Source organism: Chiroxiphia lanceolata, chromosome 6, assembly GCF_009829145.1.
Source record: "Chiroxiphia lanceolata isolate bChiLan1 chromosome 6, bChiLan1.pri, whole genome shotgun sequence".
Lineage (NCBI taxonomy): Eukaryota > Metazoa > Chordata > Aves > Passeriformes > Pipridae > Chiroxiphia > Chiroxiphia lanceolata.
Window position 1 is genome coordinate 43,314,063 of NC_045642.1, and position 19,650 is coordinate 43,333,712.

General features: G+C 39.9%; 1 protein-coding gene and 1 long non-coding RNA gene across 27 annotated transcripts in view; one reads left to right on the forward strand and one right to left on the reverse strand.

Annotated features, from left to right (window-relative positions):
• NRXN3 (neurexin 3) overlaps positions 1 to 19,650 on the forward strand; it is a 1,006,081-nt gene that overhangs the window by 316,915 nt on the left and 669,516 nt on the right. For all 26 annotated transcript variants that reach the window (XM_032692472.1, XM_032692493.1, XM_032692495.1 and 23 more), the window contains 2 exons: positions 2,824 to 3,262; positions 8,726 to 9,109. In XM_032692472.1, the coding sequence (XP_032548363.1) occupies positions 2,824 to 3,262; positions 8,726 to 9,109 (823 nt within the window). The remainder of the gene's footprint in view (positions 1 to 2,823; positions 3,263 to 8,725; positions 9,110 to 19,650) is intronic.
• Positions 4,446 to 6,248, reverse strand: LOC116789098. The gene is made up of 2 exons (XR_004357881.1): positions 6,147 to 6,248; positions 4,446 to 4,563 (listed from the first exon to the last, which is right to left on the reverse strand). It is a non-coding gene; the product is annotated as an uncharacterized LOC116789098 (long non-coding RNA).

The window sequence follows — 19,650 nt, forward strand, 5'->3', positions numbered from 1 at the left end:
ATTAATTCCTGTCTCACTGTATCTTTTAGAGAAAACAAGATACTATTTTAATTTAAAATTTGCCAGTAGCAGAGAACACACCATAACCTGTAGTAAATTATTTCAGAAGCAAATTACCCTCAGGTAAAAATAAGTCATAATATTTTAAAATGTGAATTTCTTTAACTTCAGTTTTTAGCCTCCAGATTCCACTGTTCCTTTGTCACATGAACTGAAGAACCCTCTATTGCTACATTCCATTTTCTGCACAGGTACTCACAGATTGTAATCGGATCACCTTTTAACCTCTACCTATTAAACAGACTGAATTTGAATGTTCTTCACTATGGGACATGCATTCCAGTCATTTAATTATATTCCCTTTTTTTCATTCTTGAACCTTTGGTTTAACAATTGAACTGTGGTTATCAGGAGCTGCCTTAGCATTTCTCTGTTCTTGCCAAGGATTTGCTTTGGTTTTACACGCAAGGATTATTTTTATCCTTTTCTTTTATTGTGCTGAAAGTTCTGGTGTACCTGATTATATGTCAAGATATTAATGTCCAAATGTGTCTTTCAATAATACCTCAAGTCAGCTATGGAAATAGTTACACTTTTTTCCTTAAACACAGGTGCTTTTTAGATTTCTCAAGCTAGGTTTTTTTTTTCCTAAGAAAATAATTTAGAACAACAAACACTTGAATAATGGAGATTCTGATTGGGGTGGATCTGTTTCTTTGAAAAGATTGAATTCAGAAATCTTGTATCTATTCAACACCCTTTATCTTCTCTTCCTCAGGTCTTCCTTTGTGCTTGCTTTCTTGGTCTGTCCTTTCAAACTTGCTCTCAGATTCTTCATTGTTAGTGACTTTCTGGTTTGCTACTTTAGTATCAGTTTGTGTACTTGGTGTTCATTTTTCGTTCTGGTTCTTTTTGACCCTGCTTCCATGACCTCCTGTGGCAGCAAGCTCCAGAAGTTCACTACCCTCTATGTAAATAAGTACTTCTAAAAATCCATTTTAAACTGACTTCATACAAGTTTCAGCGAGGGCCTCTAGTTCTATTACTGCTGGGTTTGGCACGGAGCAGTTCTACATTAACCTTCTCCATCTTCTATAAACTTCATTCCTATTTTTCCCAGTGCTCTCCAAGTACGAGCCCTGGTGTTTTCAGGCTACCCTCATGAAGTATCCTGCTCCATCCTCTTAGTTTTACTATTTATTTTCCTCTTTTTCTTTGAGAAGCAGAGATGGGACTTCATGCAGTGCTCAGAACTAAAGTCTGACTGAGGTGCACATTATTGTCTGGCAAGAGTGGAGGTTGTAATGCACACCCTTGTTGTGTCAATGAAAGCACGTGTATGGTCTGTCTAATGAGAGCATTTGACATGGTTAATCCATATCCATACAATGAAACCAGTACAGTCCCAAATTTGAAAGTGTATTTTAGTCCTGTTGCAGCTATTAATAGACTTGATGTTTTTGAAGCCTGTGTGAGGGCAGAGCACTTTATTGGGAATTGGAGTAAAACAAGCTACTGTGGGTCAATACTGTCCTCTGCTGGGAGGAACTACAGCTTTGTGCCATGTCTCCAAATGGGCTTTAATAGCTGGCTTCTCCTTTCGCTCTGTGTTTTGCCTTTGCAAAGGAAAATCTGATGCTGTGCTTACTGCACTGGGGAAATTCTCCTTTAATGCTTAGCGAAAGCTGGAAATTCTTTGCTTACTATGAATGTGATGAATTGTGATTTCATTTACTTTTTTCATCCTGAAGTCACCTAATTTAGAAGCTTATCCCTCATTCTCTTCTCTCACCTTCTAATATTTACTGCATGCGCATTTCTCTGACTTCCCTGTCCTAATTGTAGAATTAACAATGCATATCTACTTTCCCTTCTTTTTTCATAACAAATTGATGATGACTCATCCTGATAGCATTTTGAAAACAGAAATCAAATGTGTATATACTATATGTATTAGACACAAAGTATTTTAAAATAATAACTCCTTAGAAGAAATGAGAGTCTTCAGTAGTATCACAGAACATGAATACAATAAAAATTGTGTTAGTTGCAGAAGTGCTTTTGCTTGCTGTGTATGCCAGTTCTGGGTTTAGGAAGCATGGAGGGGGTTGAGAGGAAGTAAAGTATACAAATATTTCAGTTTTGTGCCTTCTACAGTTCCTACCTATGTGAGAATGGCATGGAGCAGAGACGAGTCTGCTTTCCAGGAATTAATTCTGTACCTGTTTGTGCATGTAGTGATATAAGATTCCTTGATAAGAGAAATTTTAAGTCTTTTGTTTATTTTTTTCTTTAGGGCAATCACTAACAGTTCACAGCAACTTGCTGAAACTTTTTTGCATCTCTCTCCTAGTAGTTAAGTGGGCTTGTAGGAATAATAGTGAAATGATAGTGGTGGTACTGAGTTCCCTGCTGTGGCTAGTAGAGATGGACATGGAGGTTACACTTTTTTTTATGTATTTTGTATGGGATTTATGCAAATATAACAGCATGATACCAGACATACACTGGATTTTTTGTACAAAAGCTTTTACAGCCGAGTGGGCCTGTGGTAGAGTTAATTGTTCTTAGTGCCTTTCAGTTAAATATTGTCTTCTGACTGCTTATGTGACCTACAGTTATTGCAAAGTACCCGTTGCTGTCATTTCTATACACACTCCTGGTTCAACTCTCTCCCTCTGTCTTGATGTCAGACTCTTGCACTGTCTCCTTTCTGCTTCCCCCTGCCTTTTGGAAGAAGTTTATCTCCCATGGCTGAAAGTAACTGGGGTATTTGTATTGTATGCAGGATTGATGTATGATGCTTTTCCTTGTGTCTGGCAGGTTGTTTATAAGAATAATGACATTCGTCTGGAGCTGTCTCGCTTGGCACGGATTGGAGATACTAAGATGAAGATCTACGGGGAAGTGAAATTCATATGTGAAAATGTGGCTACGCTGGATCCCATCAGCTTTGAGACACCTGAGGCCTATATTAGTCTGCCTAAGTGGAATACCAAAAGGATGGGCTCTATCTCATTTGACTTCCGAACCACTGAACCTAATGGACTGATCCTTTTCACCCATGGCAAGCCTCAGGAAAGGAAAGATGCCAGAAGCCAGAAAAATACAAAGGTAGACTTCTTTGCAGTTGAGCTTCTAGATGGAAACCTCTACTTGCTGCTAGACATGGGTTCTGGGACCATCAAAGTCAAGGCCACCCAGAAGAAAGCCAATGATGGAGAATGGTATCATGTGGACATTCAACGAGATGGAAGATCAGGTAGAGTGATGACTGTTTCTTAAGCAGATTCACATTTCAGGTTCAGACCAAGGGCTGTGTATTAATTCTCAGAACCTTCTAAACCTGTTAGATGAGTCACCTTCTTAAAAAAGCTTGGTGCTACTCCAGTGATGTTTATCCAGCAAAGCAAAGATGTGATGACTAGGTTTAGTGTGAACTTTGGATAACACATCCAGAGGCAGTCTATTAATATTTTATTCACAATCCTTGGATATTCTGGATCTGTCTTTTCAATTGCATGCATAATTATAGTGATAAATTCTTTATAGGCCATGGTAAGGTTTAAGGTCCTCAGAACTATTGTTCTCACTTTGACAAATTTCGCTGGTCTCATTTGGGTTTCTGCAGCTGGTGTCTGGTCATGAGGAAAATAAAAGTAATGGGCACAACCAGACACAAAATTATGCCAACAAATCAACATTTTCACCCTATTTTGTTCTGGAGTTCTGCATCTCTTCTGTTTCTTTTGGTATTTTGTAGTTTTCAGTTAGGCTTCTTTACATCTTTTGGATGCCAAATTCTAATGAGTCAACATTCAGTGGATGTTCCTTTTTCTTGCCTTGGAGCTTCTCATTTTCAATTATGTGTTTTTGTTTATTTCTAAAAATGCACCTACCTTGCAATTACCAAGAGGTATTTTGTTTGTTTCTAGTGCTGAATATCAAGCTAACATACTCGTGATGTGCTCTGAAATTGTGGAGAACAAAAATGATCAAATACTGCAACTTCATCTTGAGAATATGTGAACAATTGTAGTCGATTTTTTTCCTGAACCATTGGGATCTCAAAGCCTTCCCTTCAAAGGAAATTTTGTTTACATTTGCAAGTGGATTTGGGTTGTCTGGTGATCTCCAGATGATAGTTTTAGATCCCAAACTTGATTTTTCCAGTTGCTGAGTACCATCAGTACAGAGAACACTGCTAGAATTTTCTTCCCCTGAGTTTTTAAAAGAGCTGACTTTTAGATACCATGCAAGGCCTAGCTGTTTGCACAGGTCTTTGCCTGAAGCTATTTTTTTCTTTGATGATGTGAGTAGTTTCTTTGTATTTGGCATGGTGCTCTACTGGGACTTATTATGTGTGGTTATATATTGCTATCTCCTAAGGGCATCGATAGGGACATTTTACAAAGGAAGCCATAAATAAATAAGTGGAGCTTTGATTTCTTTAGAATTGCTAAAATTTAATTAGCTTCCAAGGATAAACTCAATTAGTTGCATTCAGTACTGACTTCAGTTTTGCTTGCTCACTTGGTGACTGTCTCGTCCCTGAAGAGACAACTGCAGAGGGAGAAGAAATGACTCTAGGCTCTCCACAAAGAATGTTTGTAAAACCCTAGGAACAGGGACACATTCATTTAAACTAGGAGAGTGTGACAGACAGCATTACTAATTGATGAACAAAAGTGTAGAACTGACTTGTTTGTCACTTGGCAGGGAGATTTGTGATGTTCTGGACATTGATTAGAAGTAGCAAGTTTTGAATTAGAAACACTTTTCTCAATAGGAAGGAACATGTTTGTATGTTCTGGTCCCTTTTTTTGTTTTTCTAAAGTATATTTTCTTCTGACAATGAATACTTGGTTAATGATCCTAGTGACTGATGTCTTGTGTCTTGAGAAAACCAGGATACTGGCATTCATTTCTTTACATCATACCCTTTAGCAAGCATCAGTCACTCTTATTCAGTGACACTTGTGATTGACATGAGAAAGGAGTTCTGGATCTCTTCTTGTTTATTCCTTGGCTTTTCTCCCACATGTGGAGTGGAGAATGGTTACACCTTGAAGATTTTTCTTTTCCCCACAATTTGGATGCCTGTTATCTAGAAACTGAATTAATGAATTTACTTAATTGAGGCTAACAACAGCCGTTGGTGTTTAATGAGCTAGTGACCTAGAGGTTCTGATTTTCTTTACTAAAACAGACAAACCTTTGTTAGGTGTCATCTCTCCCCTTCTTTTTCCCATTTCTCTGATAATCCAAAACTTCAGGTTCTGCTGAGCTTAGTAAAATAGCCTAAAAATGCACATATTCCCTACTGCGATGCACTAAGGCAGGAGCACAAGCGCTGTGGGAGCTTGGCAGTCATGCTCAGATAACCTCTGGCACCTCTAGTCCCCTTAGGCCTTGTGTATGCTTTGGTCTGTGTTGGCTGCCAGAGCAAGAAAAGCTGTTTTCGTCTCTCTACTCTGACAAAAGCTGGTAGCAAGGACTTGGGCACCTAGTGTCCTGTAACCCTTCTGTCCTTGGGGAAAGCTCCCACAAAGTGTTCACAAAACTTGTCACAGTTTCTAGCTGGGGAACCGTGAGCTCGTTACACAATATTTTTAGCTGGTCATCAGCTACACAACATACATGATGTCCCACCCACTCAGACACTGAAAATCTTACTGGAAGGTTTAATGTACAGTTGCATCAGTGCACTGCTTTGTATGCCAGCTCTGCCCTCAGTAACTGTGGTATTTTGGTCTGTTAGTTCTTTAATCTTGCGCAAAGTGCCTAAGGCACTGGAAAGGAGATGCTTGGATGCTTCTGATTTCTCAAGATGGATTTGGATCAACTTGGATCTACTCTAAACAGAGTTGCAAATATGGGTTTGGGGGGGGGGAAGGGTGTCAACTCATGGAAGTGCTTCTTCCTAGGGTCAATTCAGAATTTCTCCTTCTTAGCTGGTTGGTCTTAAAAATGCTGTGCAGCCAAACTAGTACCATCTCCTTGCAGGAATTGTTGCAGAGTGCAAAACACTGGCAGAATGTTTTGATTTCTGTCTAGCCTGTTTCCATTCATCATCTCACCATCTTTCTCCAGGTTTTATACTTCTTGGTATCCCACATTTCTTGTCCTTTAGGGGGTTTCTTTACCTTTGTGGCTTTTGCAGGTGATATTTTTTTCTCTCTGTAGTAGCAGCTGTCTAGAGCTCAGTGTTCCAGTATTTCTACAGGCTGCTTTTGAGAAGTAGCAGCAGAGATGCTGGAAGGGGGACTGCAGTTCCGTGGCTCTGTGACACATTGCCTGTGAAACTGTATGTGTATTGTCATGTGTTCTCTTTTCTTACTTTGTAAAAGAGAAAATGCCTGTGGTGCTGCAGCTTGTTTTTACAAAATGGTTCATCAAATAACTATTGTTCTCTTTGAGCCTTTAATTTGTAATGCCTGTGTTGCTTCTGACACTCTGCTGCCTCTGACATTATTCCTCAGTTATTCCTGAACGTCACACACATGAAATTACCTCGTGTTTGTGTCGTACGTACCATTCTCTTAAGAGGACACCTATTACAACTGAGGAAAAAAGTGTGTATACATGTCGGTACTTTCTCATAGAGACACAAAATAGGGCTAATTCTATTAACTCTCCCACCTTATTTTAGGGGTGTAGATAAAAATGCAATTATGTGAAATTAATCTTAAAGCTTGGATAAGTGTCTCTGAAGACAGACTATCTTAATGACAAGGCAATTGGAGGTGATGATTTACAGCTAGGGAGAGTGAATTGCTGATTTTTAGATGAGTGTCTGATGGGCAGATGCCCCTATCACGAAAGCTGCTAAATGCTCTTCAGAAGAATACACTACTCTGGGATGTGAGAGATGTGCATCATGTTTTCCGTTTTTCTTTGGATGCACTGTCTGACCTTTAACAAATAATTTTGCTTTTCTGTATCTGTTTCATTCTGTAACAAATGGGGATAAAGCCTTCCCAAATCTTCGTTCGCGAAGCCCAGCCATGATATCTGTTTCATATATTCTTATTTATTTATGTATTATATGTTCTGATTATTTTATGTGCTGGGACAATTTCTTGAAATATATAGGAATGGTCTCAGTGCAGTATGCCCACATATTGCTTGGAGCGTATGGAAGCTACTAAAGTTTTAATAATAACTGTTCTTCAGAGATAACCTTTGTCTCTCTCTACCTCAATTTTCCTGTTTATAAAATGGAAATTAGAAAACTTTCTTTGTAAAATAATAGAGTATTTTACTTTGGAACAAACTTCTGGAGATTTCTAGTTCAGTTTAGACTTTCTTCAGGGTCGTGTCAGGATGGTGATTCCACAGCTTCTCTGAGGTTTCTGTTCTCATGTTTGACTATTCCTGTGGTGAAAAATGTCCTTTTCTATGGAGCTGGAGATTCCCTTGTGTGGTGGTTTAGGAATAGTACTTCCCAATTTAGTGCCCCCAGCCAGGCTCTCCAAACCACACTGCCACTTGCTCGCTTCCTCTCCTCCTCCCCCCTGTGGCAGACTGGAGAGGAGAATTGGAGGCACAAAAGGTGAGGGTCACGGGTTGGGATAAGAACAATATACTGGAAACGACAATGGGATAAAATGAACAGTAGCAGCAACAATATTGGTAACAAAAGTGTACAAAAGAGTGATTCTCATGCAAAAGTGCTCACCATGGAGCTTGACCCAAGCGCAACCACGCCACCCTGACCACTCCCTCTGCCTGGGCACTAGCACCATGCCATCATTCCCTCTGGCTTGGAACCATTGTTGCCCTGCTGCTCCGTCCTCTTGACTGGAAGGAACACGCTTGACTGGAAGGAACCCCTTCTCCTGGCAAGAGAGCCCCTCTCCCCCACCCCTGGCAATGATGTGAGATCCCCCCTCCTGGCTACTGTAAAAATTAACCCTGTCCTGGCTGGACACCTTATTGCAACTTGTGATCAGTGTCTCTTGTCACTGCAAGTGCACAGTGCTGACTCATGTTCAGATCCTTGCCTGCCACATCTCCAAGTCCTTTCCTGCAGAGTTGCTCCTTAGCCAGTTGGTCTGCAACCTGTGTGAGGCTATTCTGACCCCGGTGTAGGACTTTGTATTTTTTGTTTTTGATTTACATCAAATATTGCTATCAGTCCTTTGATCCACCTTGTAAAGGTTTCTCTGAATGGTAGCCTAGTGCTTCCTCCAATGCATCAACTGTTGTCCTGAAGTTGATGTCACCTACAAACCTGATGATGTCTATTTAGTTCCATCATCCAGGTCCAGGTTTGGAGGTACTGATTAAGTGTTTTCTGAAAGAGCTATGTAGTGTGAATTACTATTCTTTTGCTTATCTTTTTTCTCTCCAGTCCTATATCAAAATTCTGTACGTTCTCAGTAAGTCTTTGCTTTACTGGATGAATACTGTTGAATAATGCTCAGTTTTTACATATTATTTAGCCATTGCACAGTTATAATTCTGACTTTATAATGCAATTTGGGATACAGACACATGATCTTCAGTCACTGCAGGGAAGTACTTAGGACCTATAGTTCAAGAGGAGACAGAGCTGTGTGAGAGACACACAGCTAACATATCTGTTGGAATTGCATTTGGGTAGGGAGGAATCTTCACTCTCCTATGGTGAACCTTTAACCTCACTCAGTTATTGGAAAAAAGTGAGCTAAACTGAGACTGTAACTGAAAGTATTAATGCCTTCTTTTCCTCCTCATTTAGGTACTATATCCGTGAACAGCAGACGCACCCCATTCACTGCTAGTGGGGAGAGCGAGATCCTAGATCTGGAAGGCGACATGTACCTTGGTGGGCTGCCTGAGAACCGGGCAGGACTCATCCTTCCCACAGAGCTCTGGACAGCAATGCTGAACTATGGCTATGTCGGCTGTATCCGAGACTTATTCATTGATGGAAGAAGCAAGAACATCCGGCAGCTGGCAGAGGCGCAGAATGCTGCAGGAGTCAAGTCCTCCTGCTCCCGCCTCAGCACCAAGCAGTGCGACAGCTACCCGTGTAAGAATAATGCAGTGTGCAAGGATGGCTGGAACCGCTTCATCTGTGACTGCACTGGCACTGGCTATTGGGGTAGAACATGCGAGCGAGGTAAGTCGAGTTTTCTGACCTCATTTACACAAAGCTGAAGGTGTGCAGGAGAAAGAGAACAAAATCCAGTGTTCTCGTGAGACTTTTCCCTGCCTTTGTTGGTCTTCCCAATGCTAAAGTCCACTCCCTACATGCAGAAGACTTTCTTCCCTGATTGTTTCCTCCCAGTTTTTCTACCTTCATTTCATTAACTTACTTTGCCACTTCACTCCCTAAGCCTTCTGAAGACCTTGTCTTCAGGTTCCAGAGTTTCTTTGGCTAAGTATGGTTTGTGTCCTGAGGCAGAAAATGCAGATGCATGTAAGAAGTCTCAAACATATGTCTGGAAACAGTATCAAGTGTGAACTTAAGTTATGGAGGTTTTTCTTGCATAGGACAGATGATGAATCCCAGTTCTGTCTAGTTTTCCTCTTTTTTTGTCTATGGTAGGATTTCCTTGATGACTGTTTATGAGTAAAGGCAGCTAATGAGATAGTTTTAACAACAGCGTATCTCTGAGTTCACCTCTGATAAGGTAAATCTGTAGGAGATTGATGGAAGATTTTCTGCATCTTATTTGTACTTACTCTGAATGGTGATTTAAAGACATATAATTGGAGATATGAGGCCCAAATGCTGGTAGGCAGGCAAAACTTTGTGTGTGTTATAGACCACATGGAAAGGAATTTACTAATGTAAGATATCTGAACTATATATTTCTCAAAATATTTAGGTGGTTCCATTAATTGTTGTTATCCTTATTGTGCTGCTGTCACCATCAGAATGAGGTAGATTAGTGACTTTAAAGAAAAAGATGAAGGTAGGATCACTTAGAAAAGAAAATACTCCCTAATGGGTGTTTTCTATATTGAAACAAATCTTTCTGTTAATATTTGGCCATTAGCACTGCATTTGGGCTGAACTACATTCACAGTACACCCAAGAATTAACTGTAAACCATTAGCAGAGTCTTAAGGCTTTCAGCCCCTTCTTTCTATCACCTTGCTTGGCACCATGGTTATAGCACACGTCTTAGAATTGGAAATTCAGATATTTTTGGGCTTCTGTTGTAAATATTTGAGCAACTCTTTTCCCACTCAGTGTCCCCCTTATGCATTTTTTAATATTGATCATAGTAGCATGCCACTTATGAGAAAGAACATGTAAGTTAGGTGTAGTGCATAAAATATTAGGCAGAATTGAGATTTGTAGTTCATTCTCTCTCTAGAGAATTTTCTTCTTTGTAGAAAGTTTTTGTTAATGACCAGAATTCTTTAATAGACTTTATGGGATTTTTAGGTTTTACAGCACAAGATCTGTGATTTTTCATAAAGCTGCTCACAGCCAGCAAGTTGTAGCATGCTGCCCTAAGTTGCCAGTGAACCATCAACACTGACCAGCTCTGTGATTCGGGAATTTCTGAACTCTGTCTCATGTTCATCTCCTGGATCTGGTTCACAGAAGAGAATCCAAAGCTAAACAGTGACATAAAGAACAGGATTCATCTCATGTACCTTTAGATATCTATGGTGTTAGCTTTTACTTCTTTTATTGTCAGTGAAAAGAAATCAGTAGGTTAAAGGCATGTAAGCATTTTAATTTGTGAGAAATGAATCTCAAGTCTGGCCTAAGATCCATAACGTGACTGTGCTGTGACGAGCATCAGTCTGAATTAGAAGGATACATTTATGAATGAATGTCTAGTGTGGGAACTTGAGGTCATTATAAATATGTTTTAGATTCAGAGTGTATTTAAGGTTAACAAAACTGTGATAATGTAGTTCAGGACAACATAAAAGATGTATGCAAAGGTCCTAATCCTGAGAAACTCATTTTGTCTGTAATCAGAAACTACAGACCCATTACTTGTTTAGTGCCAGTGTCAGGCAAAACATGGCCGTAATGCCCGATGTTCCTCGGCAGCGCAAGAAGCGGCTCACAGGGAATAAATATTTGAGACTGGAGAAATGAAAAAAGTGGTACAAATTGAAGTGGATTTGACTCCAGAGCATTTATTGTGGTGTTACATAGCAGCCTCATACTGCTCTGATACAACTGCTTGATGTCAGACAACTGATGTCAGATTTTGCCTCTGTGAACAGAAGTGCTGTAGGCTACTAATGATAATACTTTTAATTCTCCTGGGCTAACACCCAAGGACTATTGCAAGTCCTGACTTCACCTGGCCTGTGATCCAAATACTGTTGGAAGGAGAAAAGTTGAGATGTAGACTGAGAATGGAATCGAAGTGAGAGATGCTACCATGCCACAGTGGCACTGCTGCATTGTGACTAATGAGCTGCCACAGGACAGGGGCAGCCAGGCTGGCTTGTAAGGGGAGAGATGAAGACGGAGCAGGCTAGATCTTCTAATAGGGGACATCTACTGACCTGCTTTTCCAGTCTGCCATCTGTTATCTATCACTCTCACTTTATTTGGTTCTTACACTTCTGTCCTGTTAAAAGAGGAGTGTAACTCCTGCAGCCCAAGATGTAGGATAAAGGGTTAAGGGGAAGGGGAGCTTGAATAAAGAATCTTCTATGCTTGGTGACTATCAGGAAAACCACTCTTTATCACAAAGCAAAGCATGTACTTAACATTTAGTTAAAGTACTTAAAATAGAAAGGACGTATGTACAGCTTTAGGAAGAAAAGCAGATGATTCAGTTGTTATTGATGGTAAAGTCTATCTCCCACTTTCCAGGTATAGGATTTCTACATTTGTAATGCTGCATTTCTCATACGTTTTATACTTTGCCGTGTGAAGGATCATTATACATTTAAATGGACTCAAAAAGCAAATTGATTGTGTCTGTTAAAAAAGAGGTTTGCGTTCCTTTTATTCATGGTGAAACAAAACAAATACACAGTATGCAGGAAACTACCTCTATCTAAAGCTCATGGGAGTTTGTCTTGTCAGTGAAGTAACACCTCTGTGTATTCAGCCAGTTACAGTGGATGCAACATGGACTTTGGTGGCAGTGATCTGCTCAGGCAATGCAGATAGAGAAACCTTTATGTGACTGGAGTTTGATAGGGCACAGAACAGAGAAATGCTGCCAAGGCCTCAAATTCATTCTTACAATTCCAGTACCTAATAATTCATTTAGTATTGGCAGTGGTGTAAGCACACAAAGGTGTTATCTGTCTTAAAGTGTTATAATTTCTAATAGTAATAGTAGTTTCTCCTTGGGGTAATTGAAATTTCATGGAAGAGATGGGGTGAGAAATGAAAAAGACCAGACTGTGCTGAGAGGATATGAAAGTGCAGTGGGGTTCATGGGCCAGACATACTCAATGCCAGGCTGTGAGGCTAAGCAAAGGCAGCAGCAGCAAATTCCCATTTCACACCTCCCACCACAGGCTGTGCTGACCAGGTAACACACTGTTAGTTATTTATTTTCTTAAATCCTTACTTTCTGTCCTCTGCTATCTTTCCATAATGGTTCTCTACTAACCAGTCTAACTCAGTGTGACAATATTGCAAATCATATGTGAGAAGAACCTTCTTAAGCCACTGTGAAAATTAAGGAGCTGCTATAAACATAGCAACATTTGAATGAGTTTCTGAAATGAGAGATTCCAGAGCAGCTGTTGGAAGGAAGCAGTGGTGTGGCTGTCCACCAGGCTAGGAAATAACACTGTTGGCTTTGAAAATAGAATGAACTATCATGGTGTGCTTCTTTAGATGCCTTGGTAAGTACTTTTAAGATAAAAACGTAGAAACCTGTCAATGAGGACTTGTACTAAATGTCTCCATTCCCCATGAAGTCAGAGAAGGGAGGTAGTTGCTTCTCAGGAGAAATCCAAAGCAATAACATCATCTGCTTGCCTCCTTTTGTGATTTGCCTGTTTTCTTTTATTGCTTATATGGAGATTCTGGTCTGATAATTCAGTATTGCTGCACTCCAGAAGTTAATTCCCTGTGGTGCAAAGGAGTTAACAGTGCCAAACTCTGAGGCTACTGGACTGACAAAAAAGAGGATGTCTTGTTTGGGAGGGATGGGGGGCACAAAGCAAAGAAATAAAAGGAAGCTAATAGACAGGACACAATTCCTTCTGTAAGTGGTGCTCTGACTGCCTTGGAGTGTGGTCACAATTTCACCTCCCCCTGCTCCCAGAGCTCTCCTGCATTCCTGTTATATGTGGTGAAGAGACAGATTTAATCAGGTCAGAAAGACCCCTAAAATGAATGGTAGCTTTTGGATTTTTCTTAAAGGAAGGGCAGGCACAATGAAGTGGAAGTTATAATTGCAAGTGCACACTGAGACTTTGTACTGAGTTTGCTAGCCTTGGGTTGTGATGTGCTGGTCATTAGGGAAAAAACTTGGTGCCTGTACTGTTGGTAGTATTTAATCATTCTTGCATCCTATTATTATAGGATATACTCTATTATTTTAGAAATAATAGAGTACCAGAGAAATGTCTGCAGCGCAGTGTCTCTTTTCTGAGTACCTTGTTTCAACAGGTCTGCTGTTTTACTAGTTAGTTTGAAATGAAGGACCTAAAATATGTGAAATCCCCTGCGAATGCTACCCAAATGCTTTCTGATCATGAGTTGTTGGGCAAGCTTTGAGATAAGTGACAAAAAGATTCTTCCAATGCAATGGGATGCTTCCTCCTGTTGCATGTGAGCTGCCTTCCCAAATTGAGCCCAGTAGAAATTAGCGTGAGTTGCAAGTCTTGACAGCAAGAAGGGCTGGAGGGCTCTTGTGGACGTGCAGAAGACTGGGAAGGGTTAGTGCGGCTACTGTGAAGCATCTTTGGTGTTTTTTTAAGTACTTAATGTCTTCTTTACACTTTGCCTTCCAATTTGTAAGTATTTGACATCAGTTGCAACATCAGATCACTGCAGCTGCCTGTTAATTGGACTTAAGATGTCAGAGGTAGGAGCTGGTATCTGGCTCATGGAGGATGATGCACTACTTGGCTGTGATTACAAAGGACCTCCTCACAACCTGTGGACTTTTAGGAAAAGGAGCCTAAAGCCCTGGCATTAAACAAGCGAAGGAGGGGACTGGGTGTTGTATTCAAATTAACTATTTTCTGTAGCTGCAGTGGAAATGCCATGGGCTCAAAAAGATGCATGAGGTTTGCTTGGTGGATCCTAAAACCTCTACATGCTGTCCTTCTACTGAAACACTGTGACAGGGACTGCAGAGGACAAAAGCCCAGGAAGGACACAGAACAAAAGACAACTGAAAATCAGATAATTTTAGGCCAGTGAAAATCAAATGTTGTTGATCACTCACTTTTTAATGCTTTCTCCTACTTAATTGACTTGATTGGAGTTTGGTGGGTTTTTTGTTTGTTCGGGGTTTTTTTGGGTTTTGTTTGGTTTTGTGTTTGGTTTTTTTGGTTGTTGTTTTGGGGGGTTTTTTAGGGGTTATTTTTTGCATATACTGATAATATTGGAAAAAGCAGGTTGGTATGAGACTTCTGACCATTTAAGACTGAAATAAAAGACACTGGGGTTTAGATTTTAAACCTCCAAAGTTAATTGCTCAGAACTGGAAGTAGCCTGAGTCCTTTCCAGGTAAGGAGGACAAAGCAGCCATTTCCTTTGTTGAGTGGCACCCAGTATTCATTGCAGCAAGACAGAAATACCTCATTCCAGTTCTTCTCCCAAAGGCTGGAATCAGGAGTCCTTCCTGCTTGTGTCTGCTCATGGATAGACAACTAAAGCCTTGAGAAAACCCAGCTTTTTCTGTGTTTTGTGGCGTAGTGTCTATGAGCAGCAATATACCTGCTGGTAGCAACACTGATGTTGGACATAGGGCTACACATTTTATTATCTTTGCAGCAGTGTTTACTAAGAATGACAATAGACATCTGTCCATTATGTATGCAATAAAGGGAGATGTTGCAAAATTACTGGTAATTAGAAATGCTACAAAGTCATTTACTATGTAGTATAAGTGCTGCATGCTTTACTGTCTCAAGTGCAGGTATCAGCACAGATTTCTTTTTTGTTTTAGTGAAGATGTTTGATGATGCTTATGTCTTTGAAGGTTTGCTTAAAACAACTCAAATGTGTTGGTGGATTTTGGCCTGTCCAGACCTCCTGAGTCTGCAGTGAAATGCTGGATAACTGCTGAGAATAGATTTTCCTATAGTAATGATGGTTCCCAGGAGTGATAGACACATTAGGAGAAAGTCTTCACTGCAGTGTTTTAATGCTTTTAATCCTTGCTAGATCTTGAATAGTCAAAGACTAGGAAAATCAAAACATCAGAATAATTATTATGATTTCATAATATAAAGTGAAAGATGTTAGAAATCGGATCTGTTTTGGACCTCATCTATTTGATGCCTAAAATGGGAGAAAAAAATCTCCAAACAATATTAGTATAGATAAGGTAGAGAGCAGTTCTTTAATGAAAGCTTTCAGGTGCGTGGAGTACATAGGTGCACACACACACACAGAAGTCTCACACTTTTATAACTTTAACTAATTACCATTTCTAGTGGGTACATCAACCCTAAGACCACTCTTGCCCCTGGTACCACCCTCAGAACTGTTGGAGCTCCTCCAAGCATTCTGAACCCTCCACCTTGTTTTGTCTACAATATACCTTATTATTCTGGTCCAGGTGCACATCCCAAACAGGATGCCCTTGCTAAAATATCTGTCCTTGGAAAGATTGTTAAACAGAAATTCATTCTCAAACCATGAGAAAAGACTTTAGTAAGTGTCTAAAGCGTCTAAGGTAAAAGAAAACTATACAGCTATATTAAAATCTACAAAATGCCTAAAAATCTTTAGGCATCATATTCAGTGACTATCATAAAATTTACCAAATAGTCTCCAAACTGCAGGAAAAAATACTCCATCTGAGTTTAGCAAAAATTTTCATGCAATCCTTTCACATCCATTTCAATTTTTCTCATTAATTTTATAGTAAAATCTTCACTAATGTGATCTGAAGAACGTTAACTTTGCTAAAGGCATTTGTGTGAGAAGTTCATTTTCTCACTAGCCATCAATCCATTCGTAACACTATTCCCTTTATGGCTGGCCCAGGCAGCTATGTCTGTGGGAGATGCTGTTCACAGTCCTGCTCTTGAAACACAGGCTTGGGCTTTATGTGATTAGCTCCTTTGTATCTCTCCATAATGACTGGGTGTCAGAGCAGAAGGCTACTGTTGTTGCATAAATGCTGGATTATTCTACTGTATTAGGCTTTTATGTATCCTCCATTTTATAATCCTTTTCTTACCTTCTGTGGGGTAACTTCTATTCTAACATTGAAACAATTCCCAAGATGCTCATGAGCTGTTGTGCTAGCTCCAGTAAGGGCAGTGCAACCACAGTGGGGCTTGTAAGGGAAGAGAAAAAATATTAAAGAACAATTTCAAAGTCTCTCACTTCTGTGGATTTATATTGAGGTCCTTACCACTCATTATAACTTTTTTGTCCATAGATGTATATATTCAGTCAAAAGCCACTCTGAATATATGTACTTTATGACTGCAGGTAACTGTGTTTGTTGCCTTGTAATGCCTTTGTGATATCCTCAGTACAGAAGAGTGTGCAGTTAATTCAAAAGTCAGGGTGATTATATCTGTTTGGAAAAAGACCATTTCGTGGTCTTTATGCTGTTGAACTTTAACTTTGAAGAGTCTCATTGATGTGATAATCTCCAACAGCATCTGCTGAGCAGCTGGAAAATCTGAGACCATATAAAAACCAACTATTGTCTCTCCTATATTGTATAATGTTATAGATATGACTTTTTTATCTGTGTACTCTTTCAGTTTCTTCATCCTGACTCCATCATCATAAACTCTTGATATTTAAGGCCACTCCTGCCTTCTATGCTGCATATGAATTTGTTAGTACACCAGGTGCTTTTTATCTCATCTGAATATGTTAGCTTATGGCACAGAAGATAATTTCTCTAAAATTCTGTATTTTTGGCTGTTTATTGCTGAGTGTAACTTTCCCAAGGTCCACCCAGTTCAAGAAATACGATTACCCAAAACTGTATTAGATTTTGTGTACTGTCAACTCCTGTAAAAAGCATTAGAAAAACAACAAAAAAGATGATGGGTAGACAAGTAAGAACATTTGGTTAATGCTTTTTAGAATCTTATACTTTTATTAGTATAGGCTTCTTCTACGGGAACAATATTGTAATGATGGTTTTTTTATCTGCTGGTATATAAATGACAGCTCAGAACAATGCCTTCTCCTCAATGTAAGCCACAAAATACACCATATCTATGAACCGAGGCGTAATGTTGTTTAGATAACTCTTAGATTATGGACAGCATGTCATAGCAGGTCAGTTTGACTGAGTATCATGGTGTCATGGTTTAACCCCAAAGAGCAACTACATAGCATGCAGCTGCTTGCTCACTCTCTCAGCAGTGGGATCAGGGAGAGAAACAGAAGAGTAAAAGTGAGATAACTTGTGAGTTGAGATAAAGACAGTTTAATTGGGAAAACAAAAGCCACACATAAAACCAAAGCAAAACAAGGAATTCATTCACCACTTCCCATGGGCAGGCAGGTGTTCAGCCATCTCCAGGAAAACATTGACTGTATCACACATAACAGTTACTTGGGAAGGTAAACACCATCACTGCAAACAACTCCTCCTTCCTCCTTCTTCCCCCCACTGTATATACTGAGATCAATGCCCTGTGGCATGGGATATCCCTTTGATCAGTTGGGGGTCAGTTCTCATGTCTGTGCCCCCTCCCAGCTTCTTGTGTACATGCAGCCCCCCTCATTGTTGGGGCAGTATAAGAAACAGAAAAGGCCTTGGCTCTGTGTAAGCACTGCTCAGCAATAACAAAAACATCTCTACTATCAACACTGTTTTCAGCACAATTCCCAAACACAGTCCCATAGTAACCACTGGGAAGAAAATTAACTCTACCCCAGCCAAAATCAGCACACAGGGGAAGGTAGAATTTACTAAAACTTGGATCATCTGAAGTGGTAAGTCATCATGAGAGAAGGAAATACATTTTCACCTTTTCATCATAGCTTTCCTGGGTAAGCTTCCAACAAGACATATAATGGCATGTCACATGGATCATCCAGAGTAAGCTTACTATGGGTATGCACCATGTCTGTTCCCATTTCTCAGGTGTCCAAACTGATGACACTGGGTGCAAGAATTGCTTCAGACTACCTTGTGTCTTTGAGTCTCTCATAGCTCAGTGGCTGATCTCAGTTTCTGTGACTTCATACCTTGCTTCCTTTCCATACCCTCCAATCAGACCAGTTTGTGTTTCTGCTGAGACTGCCAATTGTCCCTACAATTAAAGGAAATATCTTGATGGAAGAGACCAGGATGAAGTAGATTCATTTGTCATGAAAAATTATTTCCAATATTTAAAATTACTATATAGACCTTGGAGATGTTATCTGTGAAATTAGCTTTCTCTATCTCTCTGCTTTGCCTGGTCGAAGCCATCAAGCTGAAAGGCAGGCACTGGCACAGTGCATTTTCTGTCTCATTTCTTTTTCTCTATTCATCTCAGGGGGAGAGGAAAGACTTGGCATTCATGATGCTCCCTTAATTGACTCTTTCTCCATATGGAGATAGGCAGTCGCCTCTTGGACACTTTGATTGATTAGATGAGGCTATTATGTGATATGGAAAGGATATGCAAAAGCACAACCATCACCATAAGCATGGAAAGATCCTATTTCGTGGTGTATATTGGCTCACCCTGACCTGCTTGCTTTGTCTGCCTTCTCTAATATGCAGTTATTGCACAGAACAGCCCACTAGGTACCAGACTCCAAGGCGTGGCTCTCCAGAAGAGAAACCACTCTCACTCTCTCTGCTAAAGGTCTGAGAATGTGTAAAGGAAAGATAATTTTCATCATGTTTATTTTATTTCTTAACAGCATCCTCATTTTTTTTCCTGGTAATTGAGAACAAGGAGGTTAAAACTGGGAGATAAAGTGCAGAAGAGGGAAACTGTATCTTGATTATCAAAGCTTAATATGAGTTTCAGAGTGACTTCCTGCTTTGTGATGATTATAGGTGGTGAGTAGGTGGGTAGATCAAACATAAAATTTGGGAGATATCTGTCACATTAATGCAAAAGTCTTCCCACTAGAGAGACACAGCAGCAAGGAGGATGTACAAGAAAAGCAGCTTCATAATAAGTGCTCTTGGTCTCATGATGCTTTTTTATGTCCTGAAGCTGTTGACTTCTGAAGTTCTGCCTGTTAAGGCAAGATCCCCTTGTGGTCAGCCTGGTCCCTTTGGGTAGGGGATACCTACCACCCTAATCTTGTGTTCCTGTGATCAACTTAGCATTTCTTCATTTCTGAACAAGGAGGAATTCTAATCCTTCATGTTGTGATACCGCTAAAGGGAGCAAAAGGATAGGGCAGGTTGAAGGAGATTATCATTGGAATCAAAGCACCAGACTTTAGGATTCAAATGGAGTCATGAGAAATTAGACTTTCAAGTCTGACTGCCCCAATTCCCCCAGGTCCCATTTCAAGCTGCTGAGAAAGAAAAAATGCAGTATTTTTAGCAGTGATTTTTTTTATCCACTACCTTTCATTAAATGAGGAAAATGGAAAGT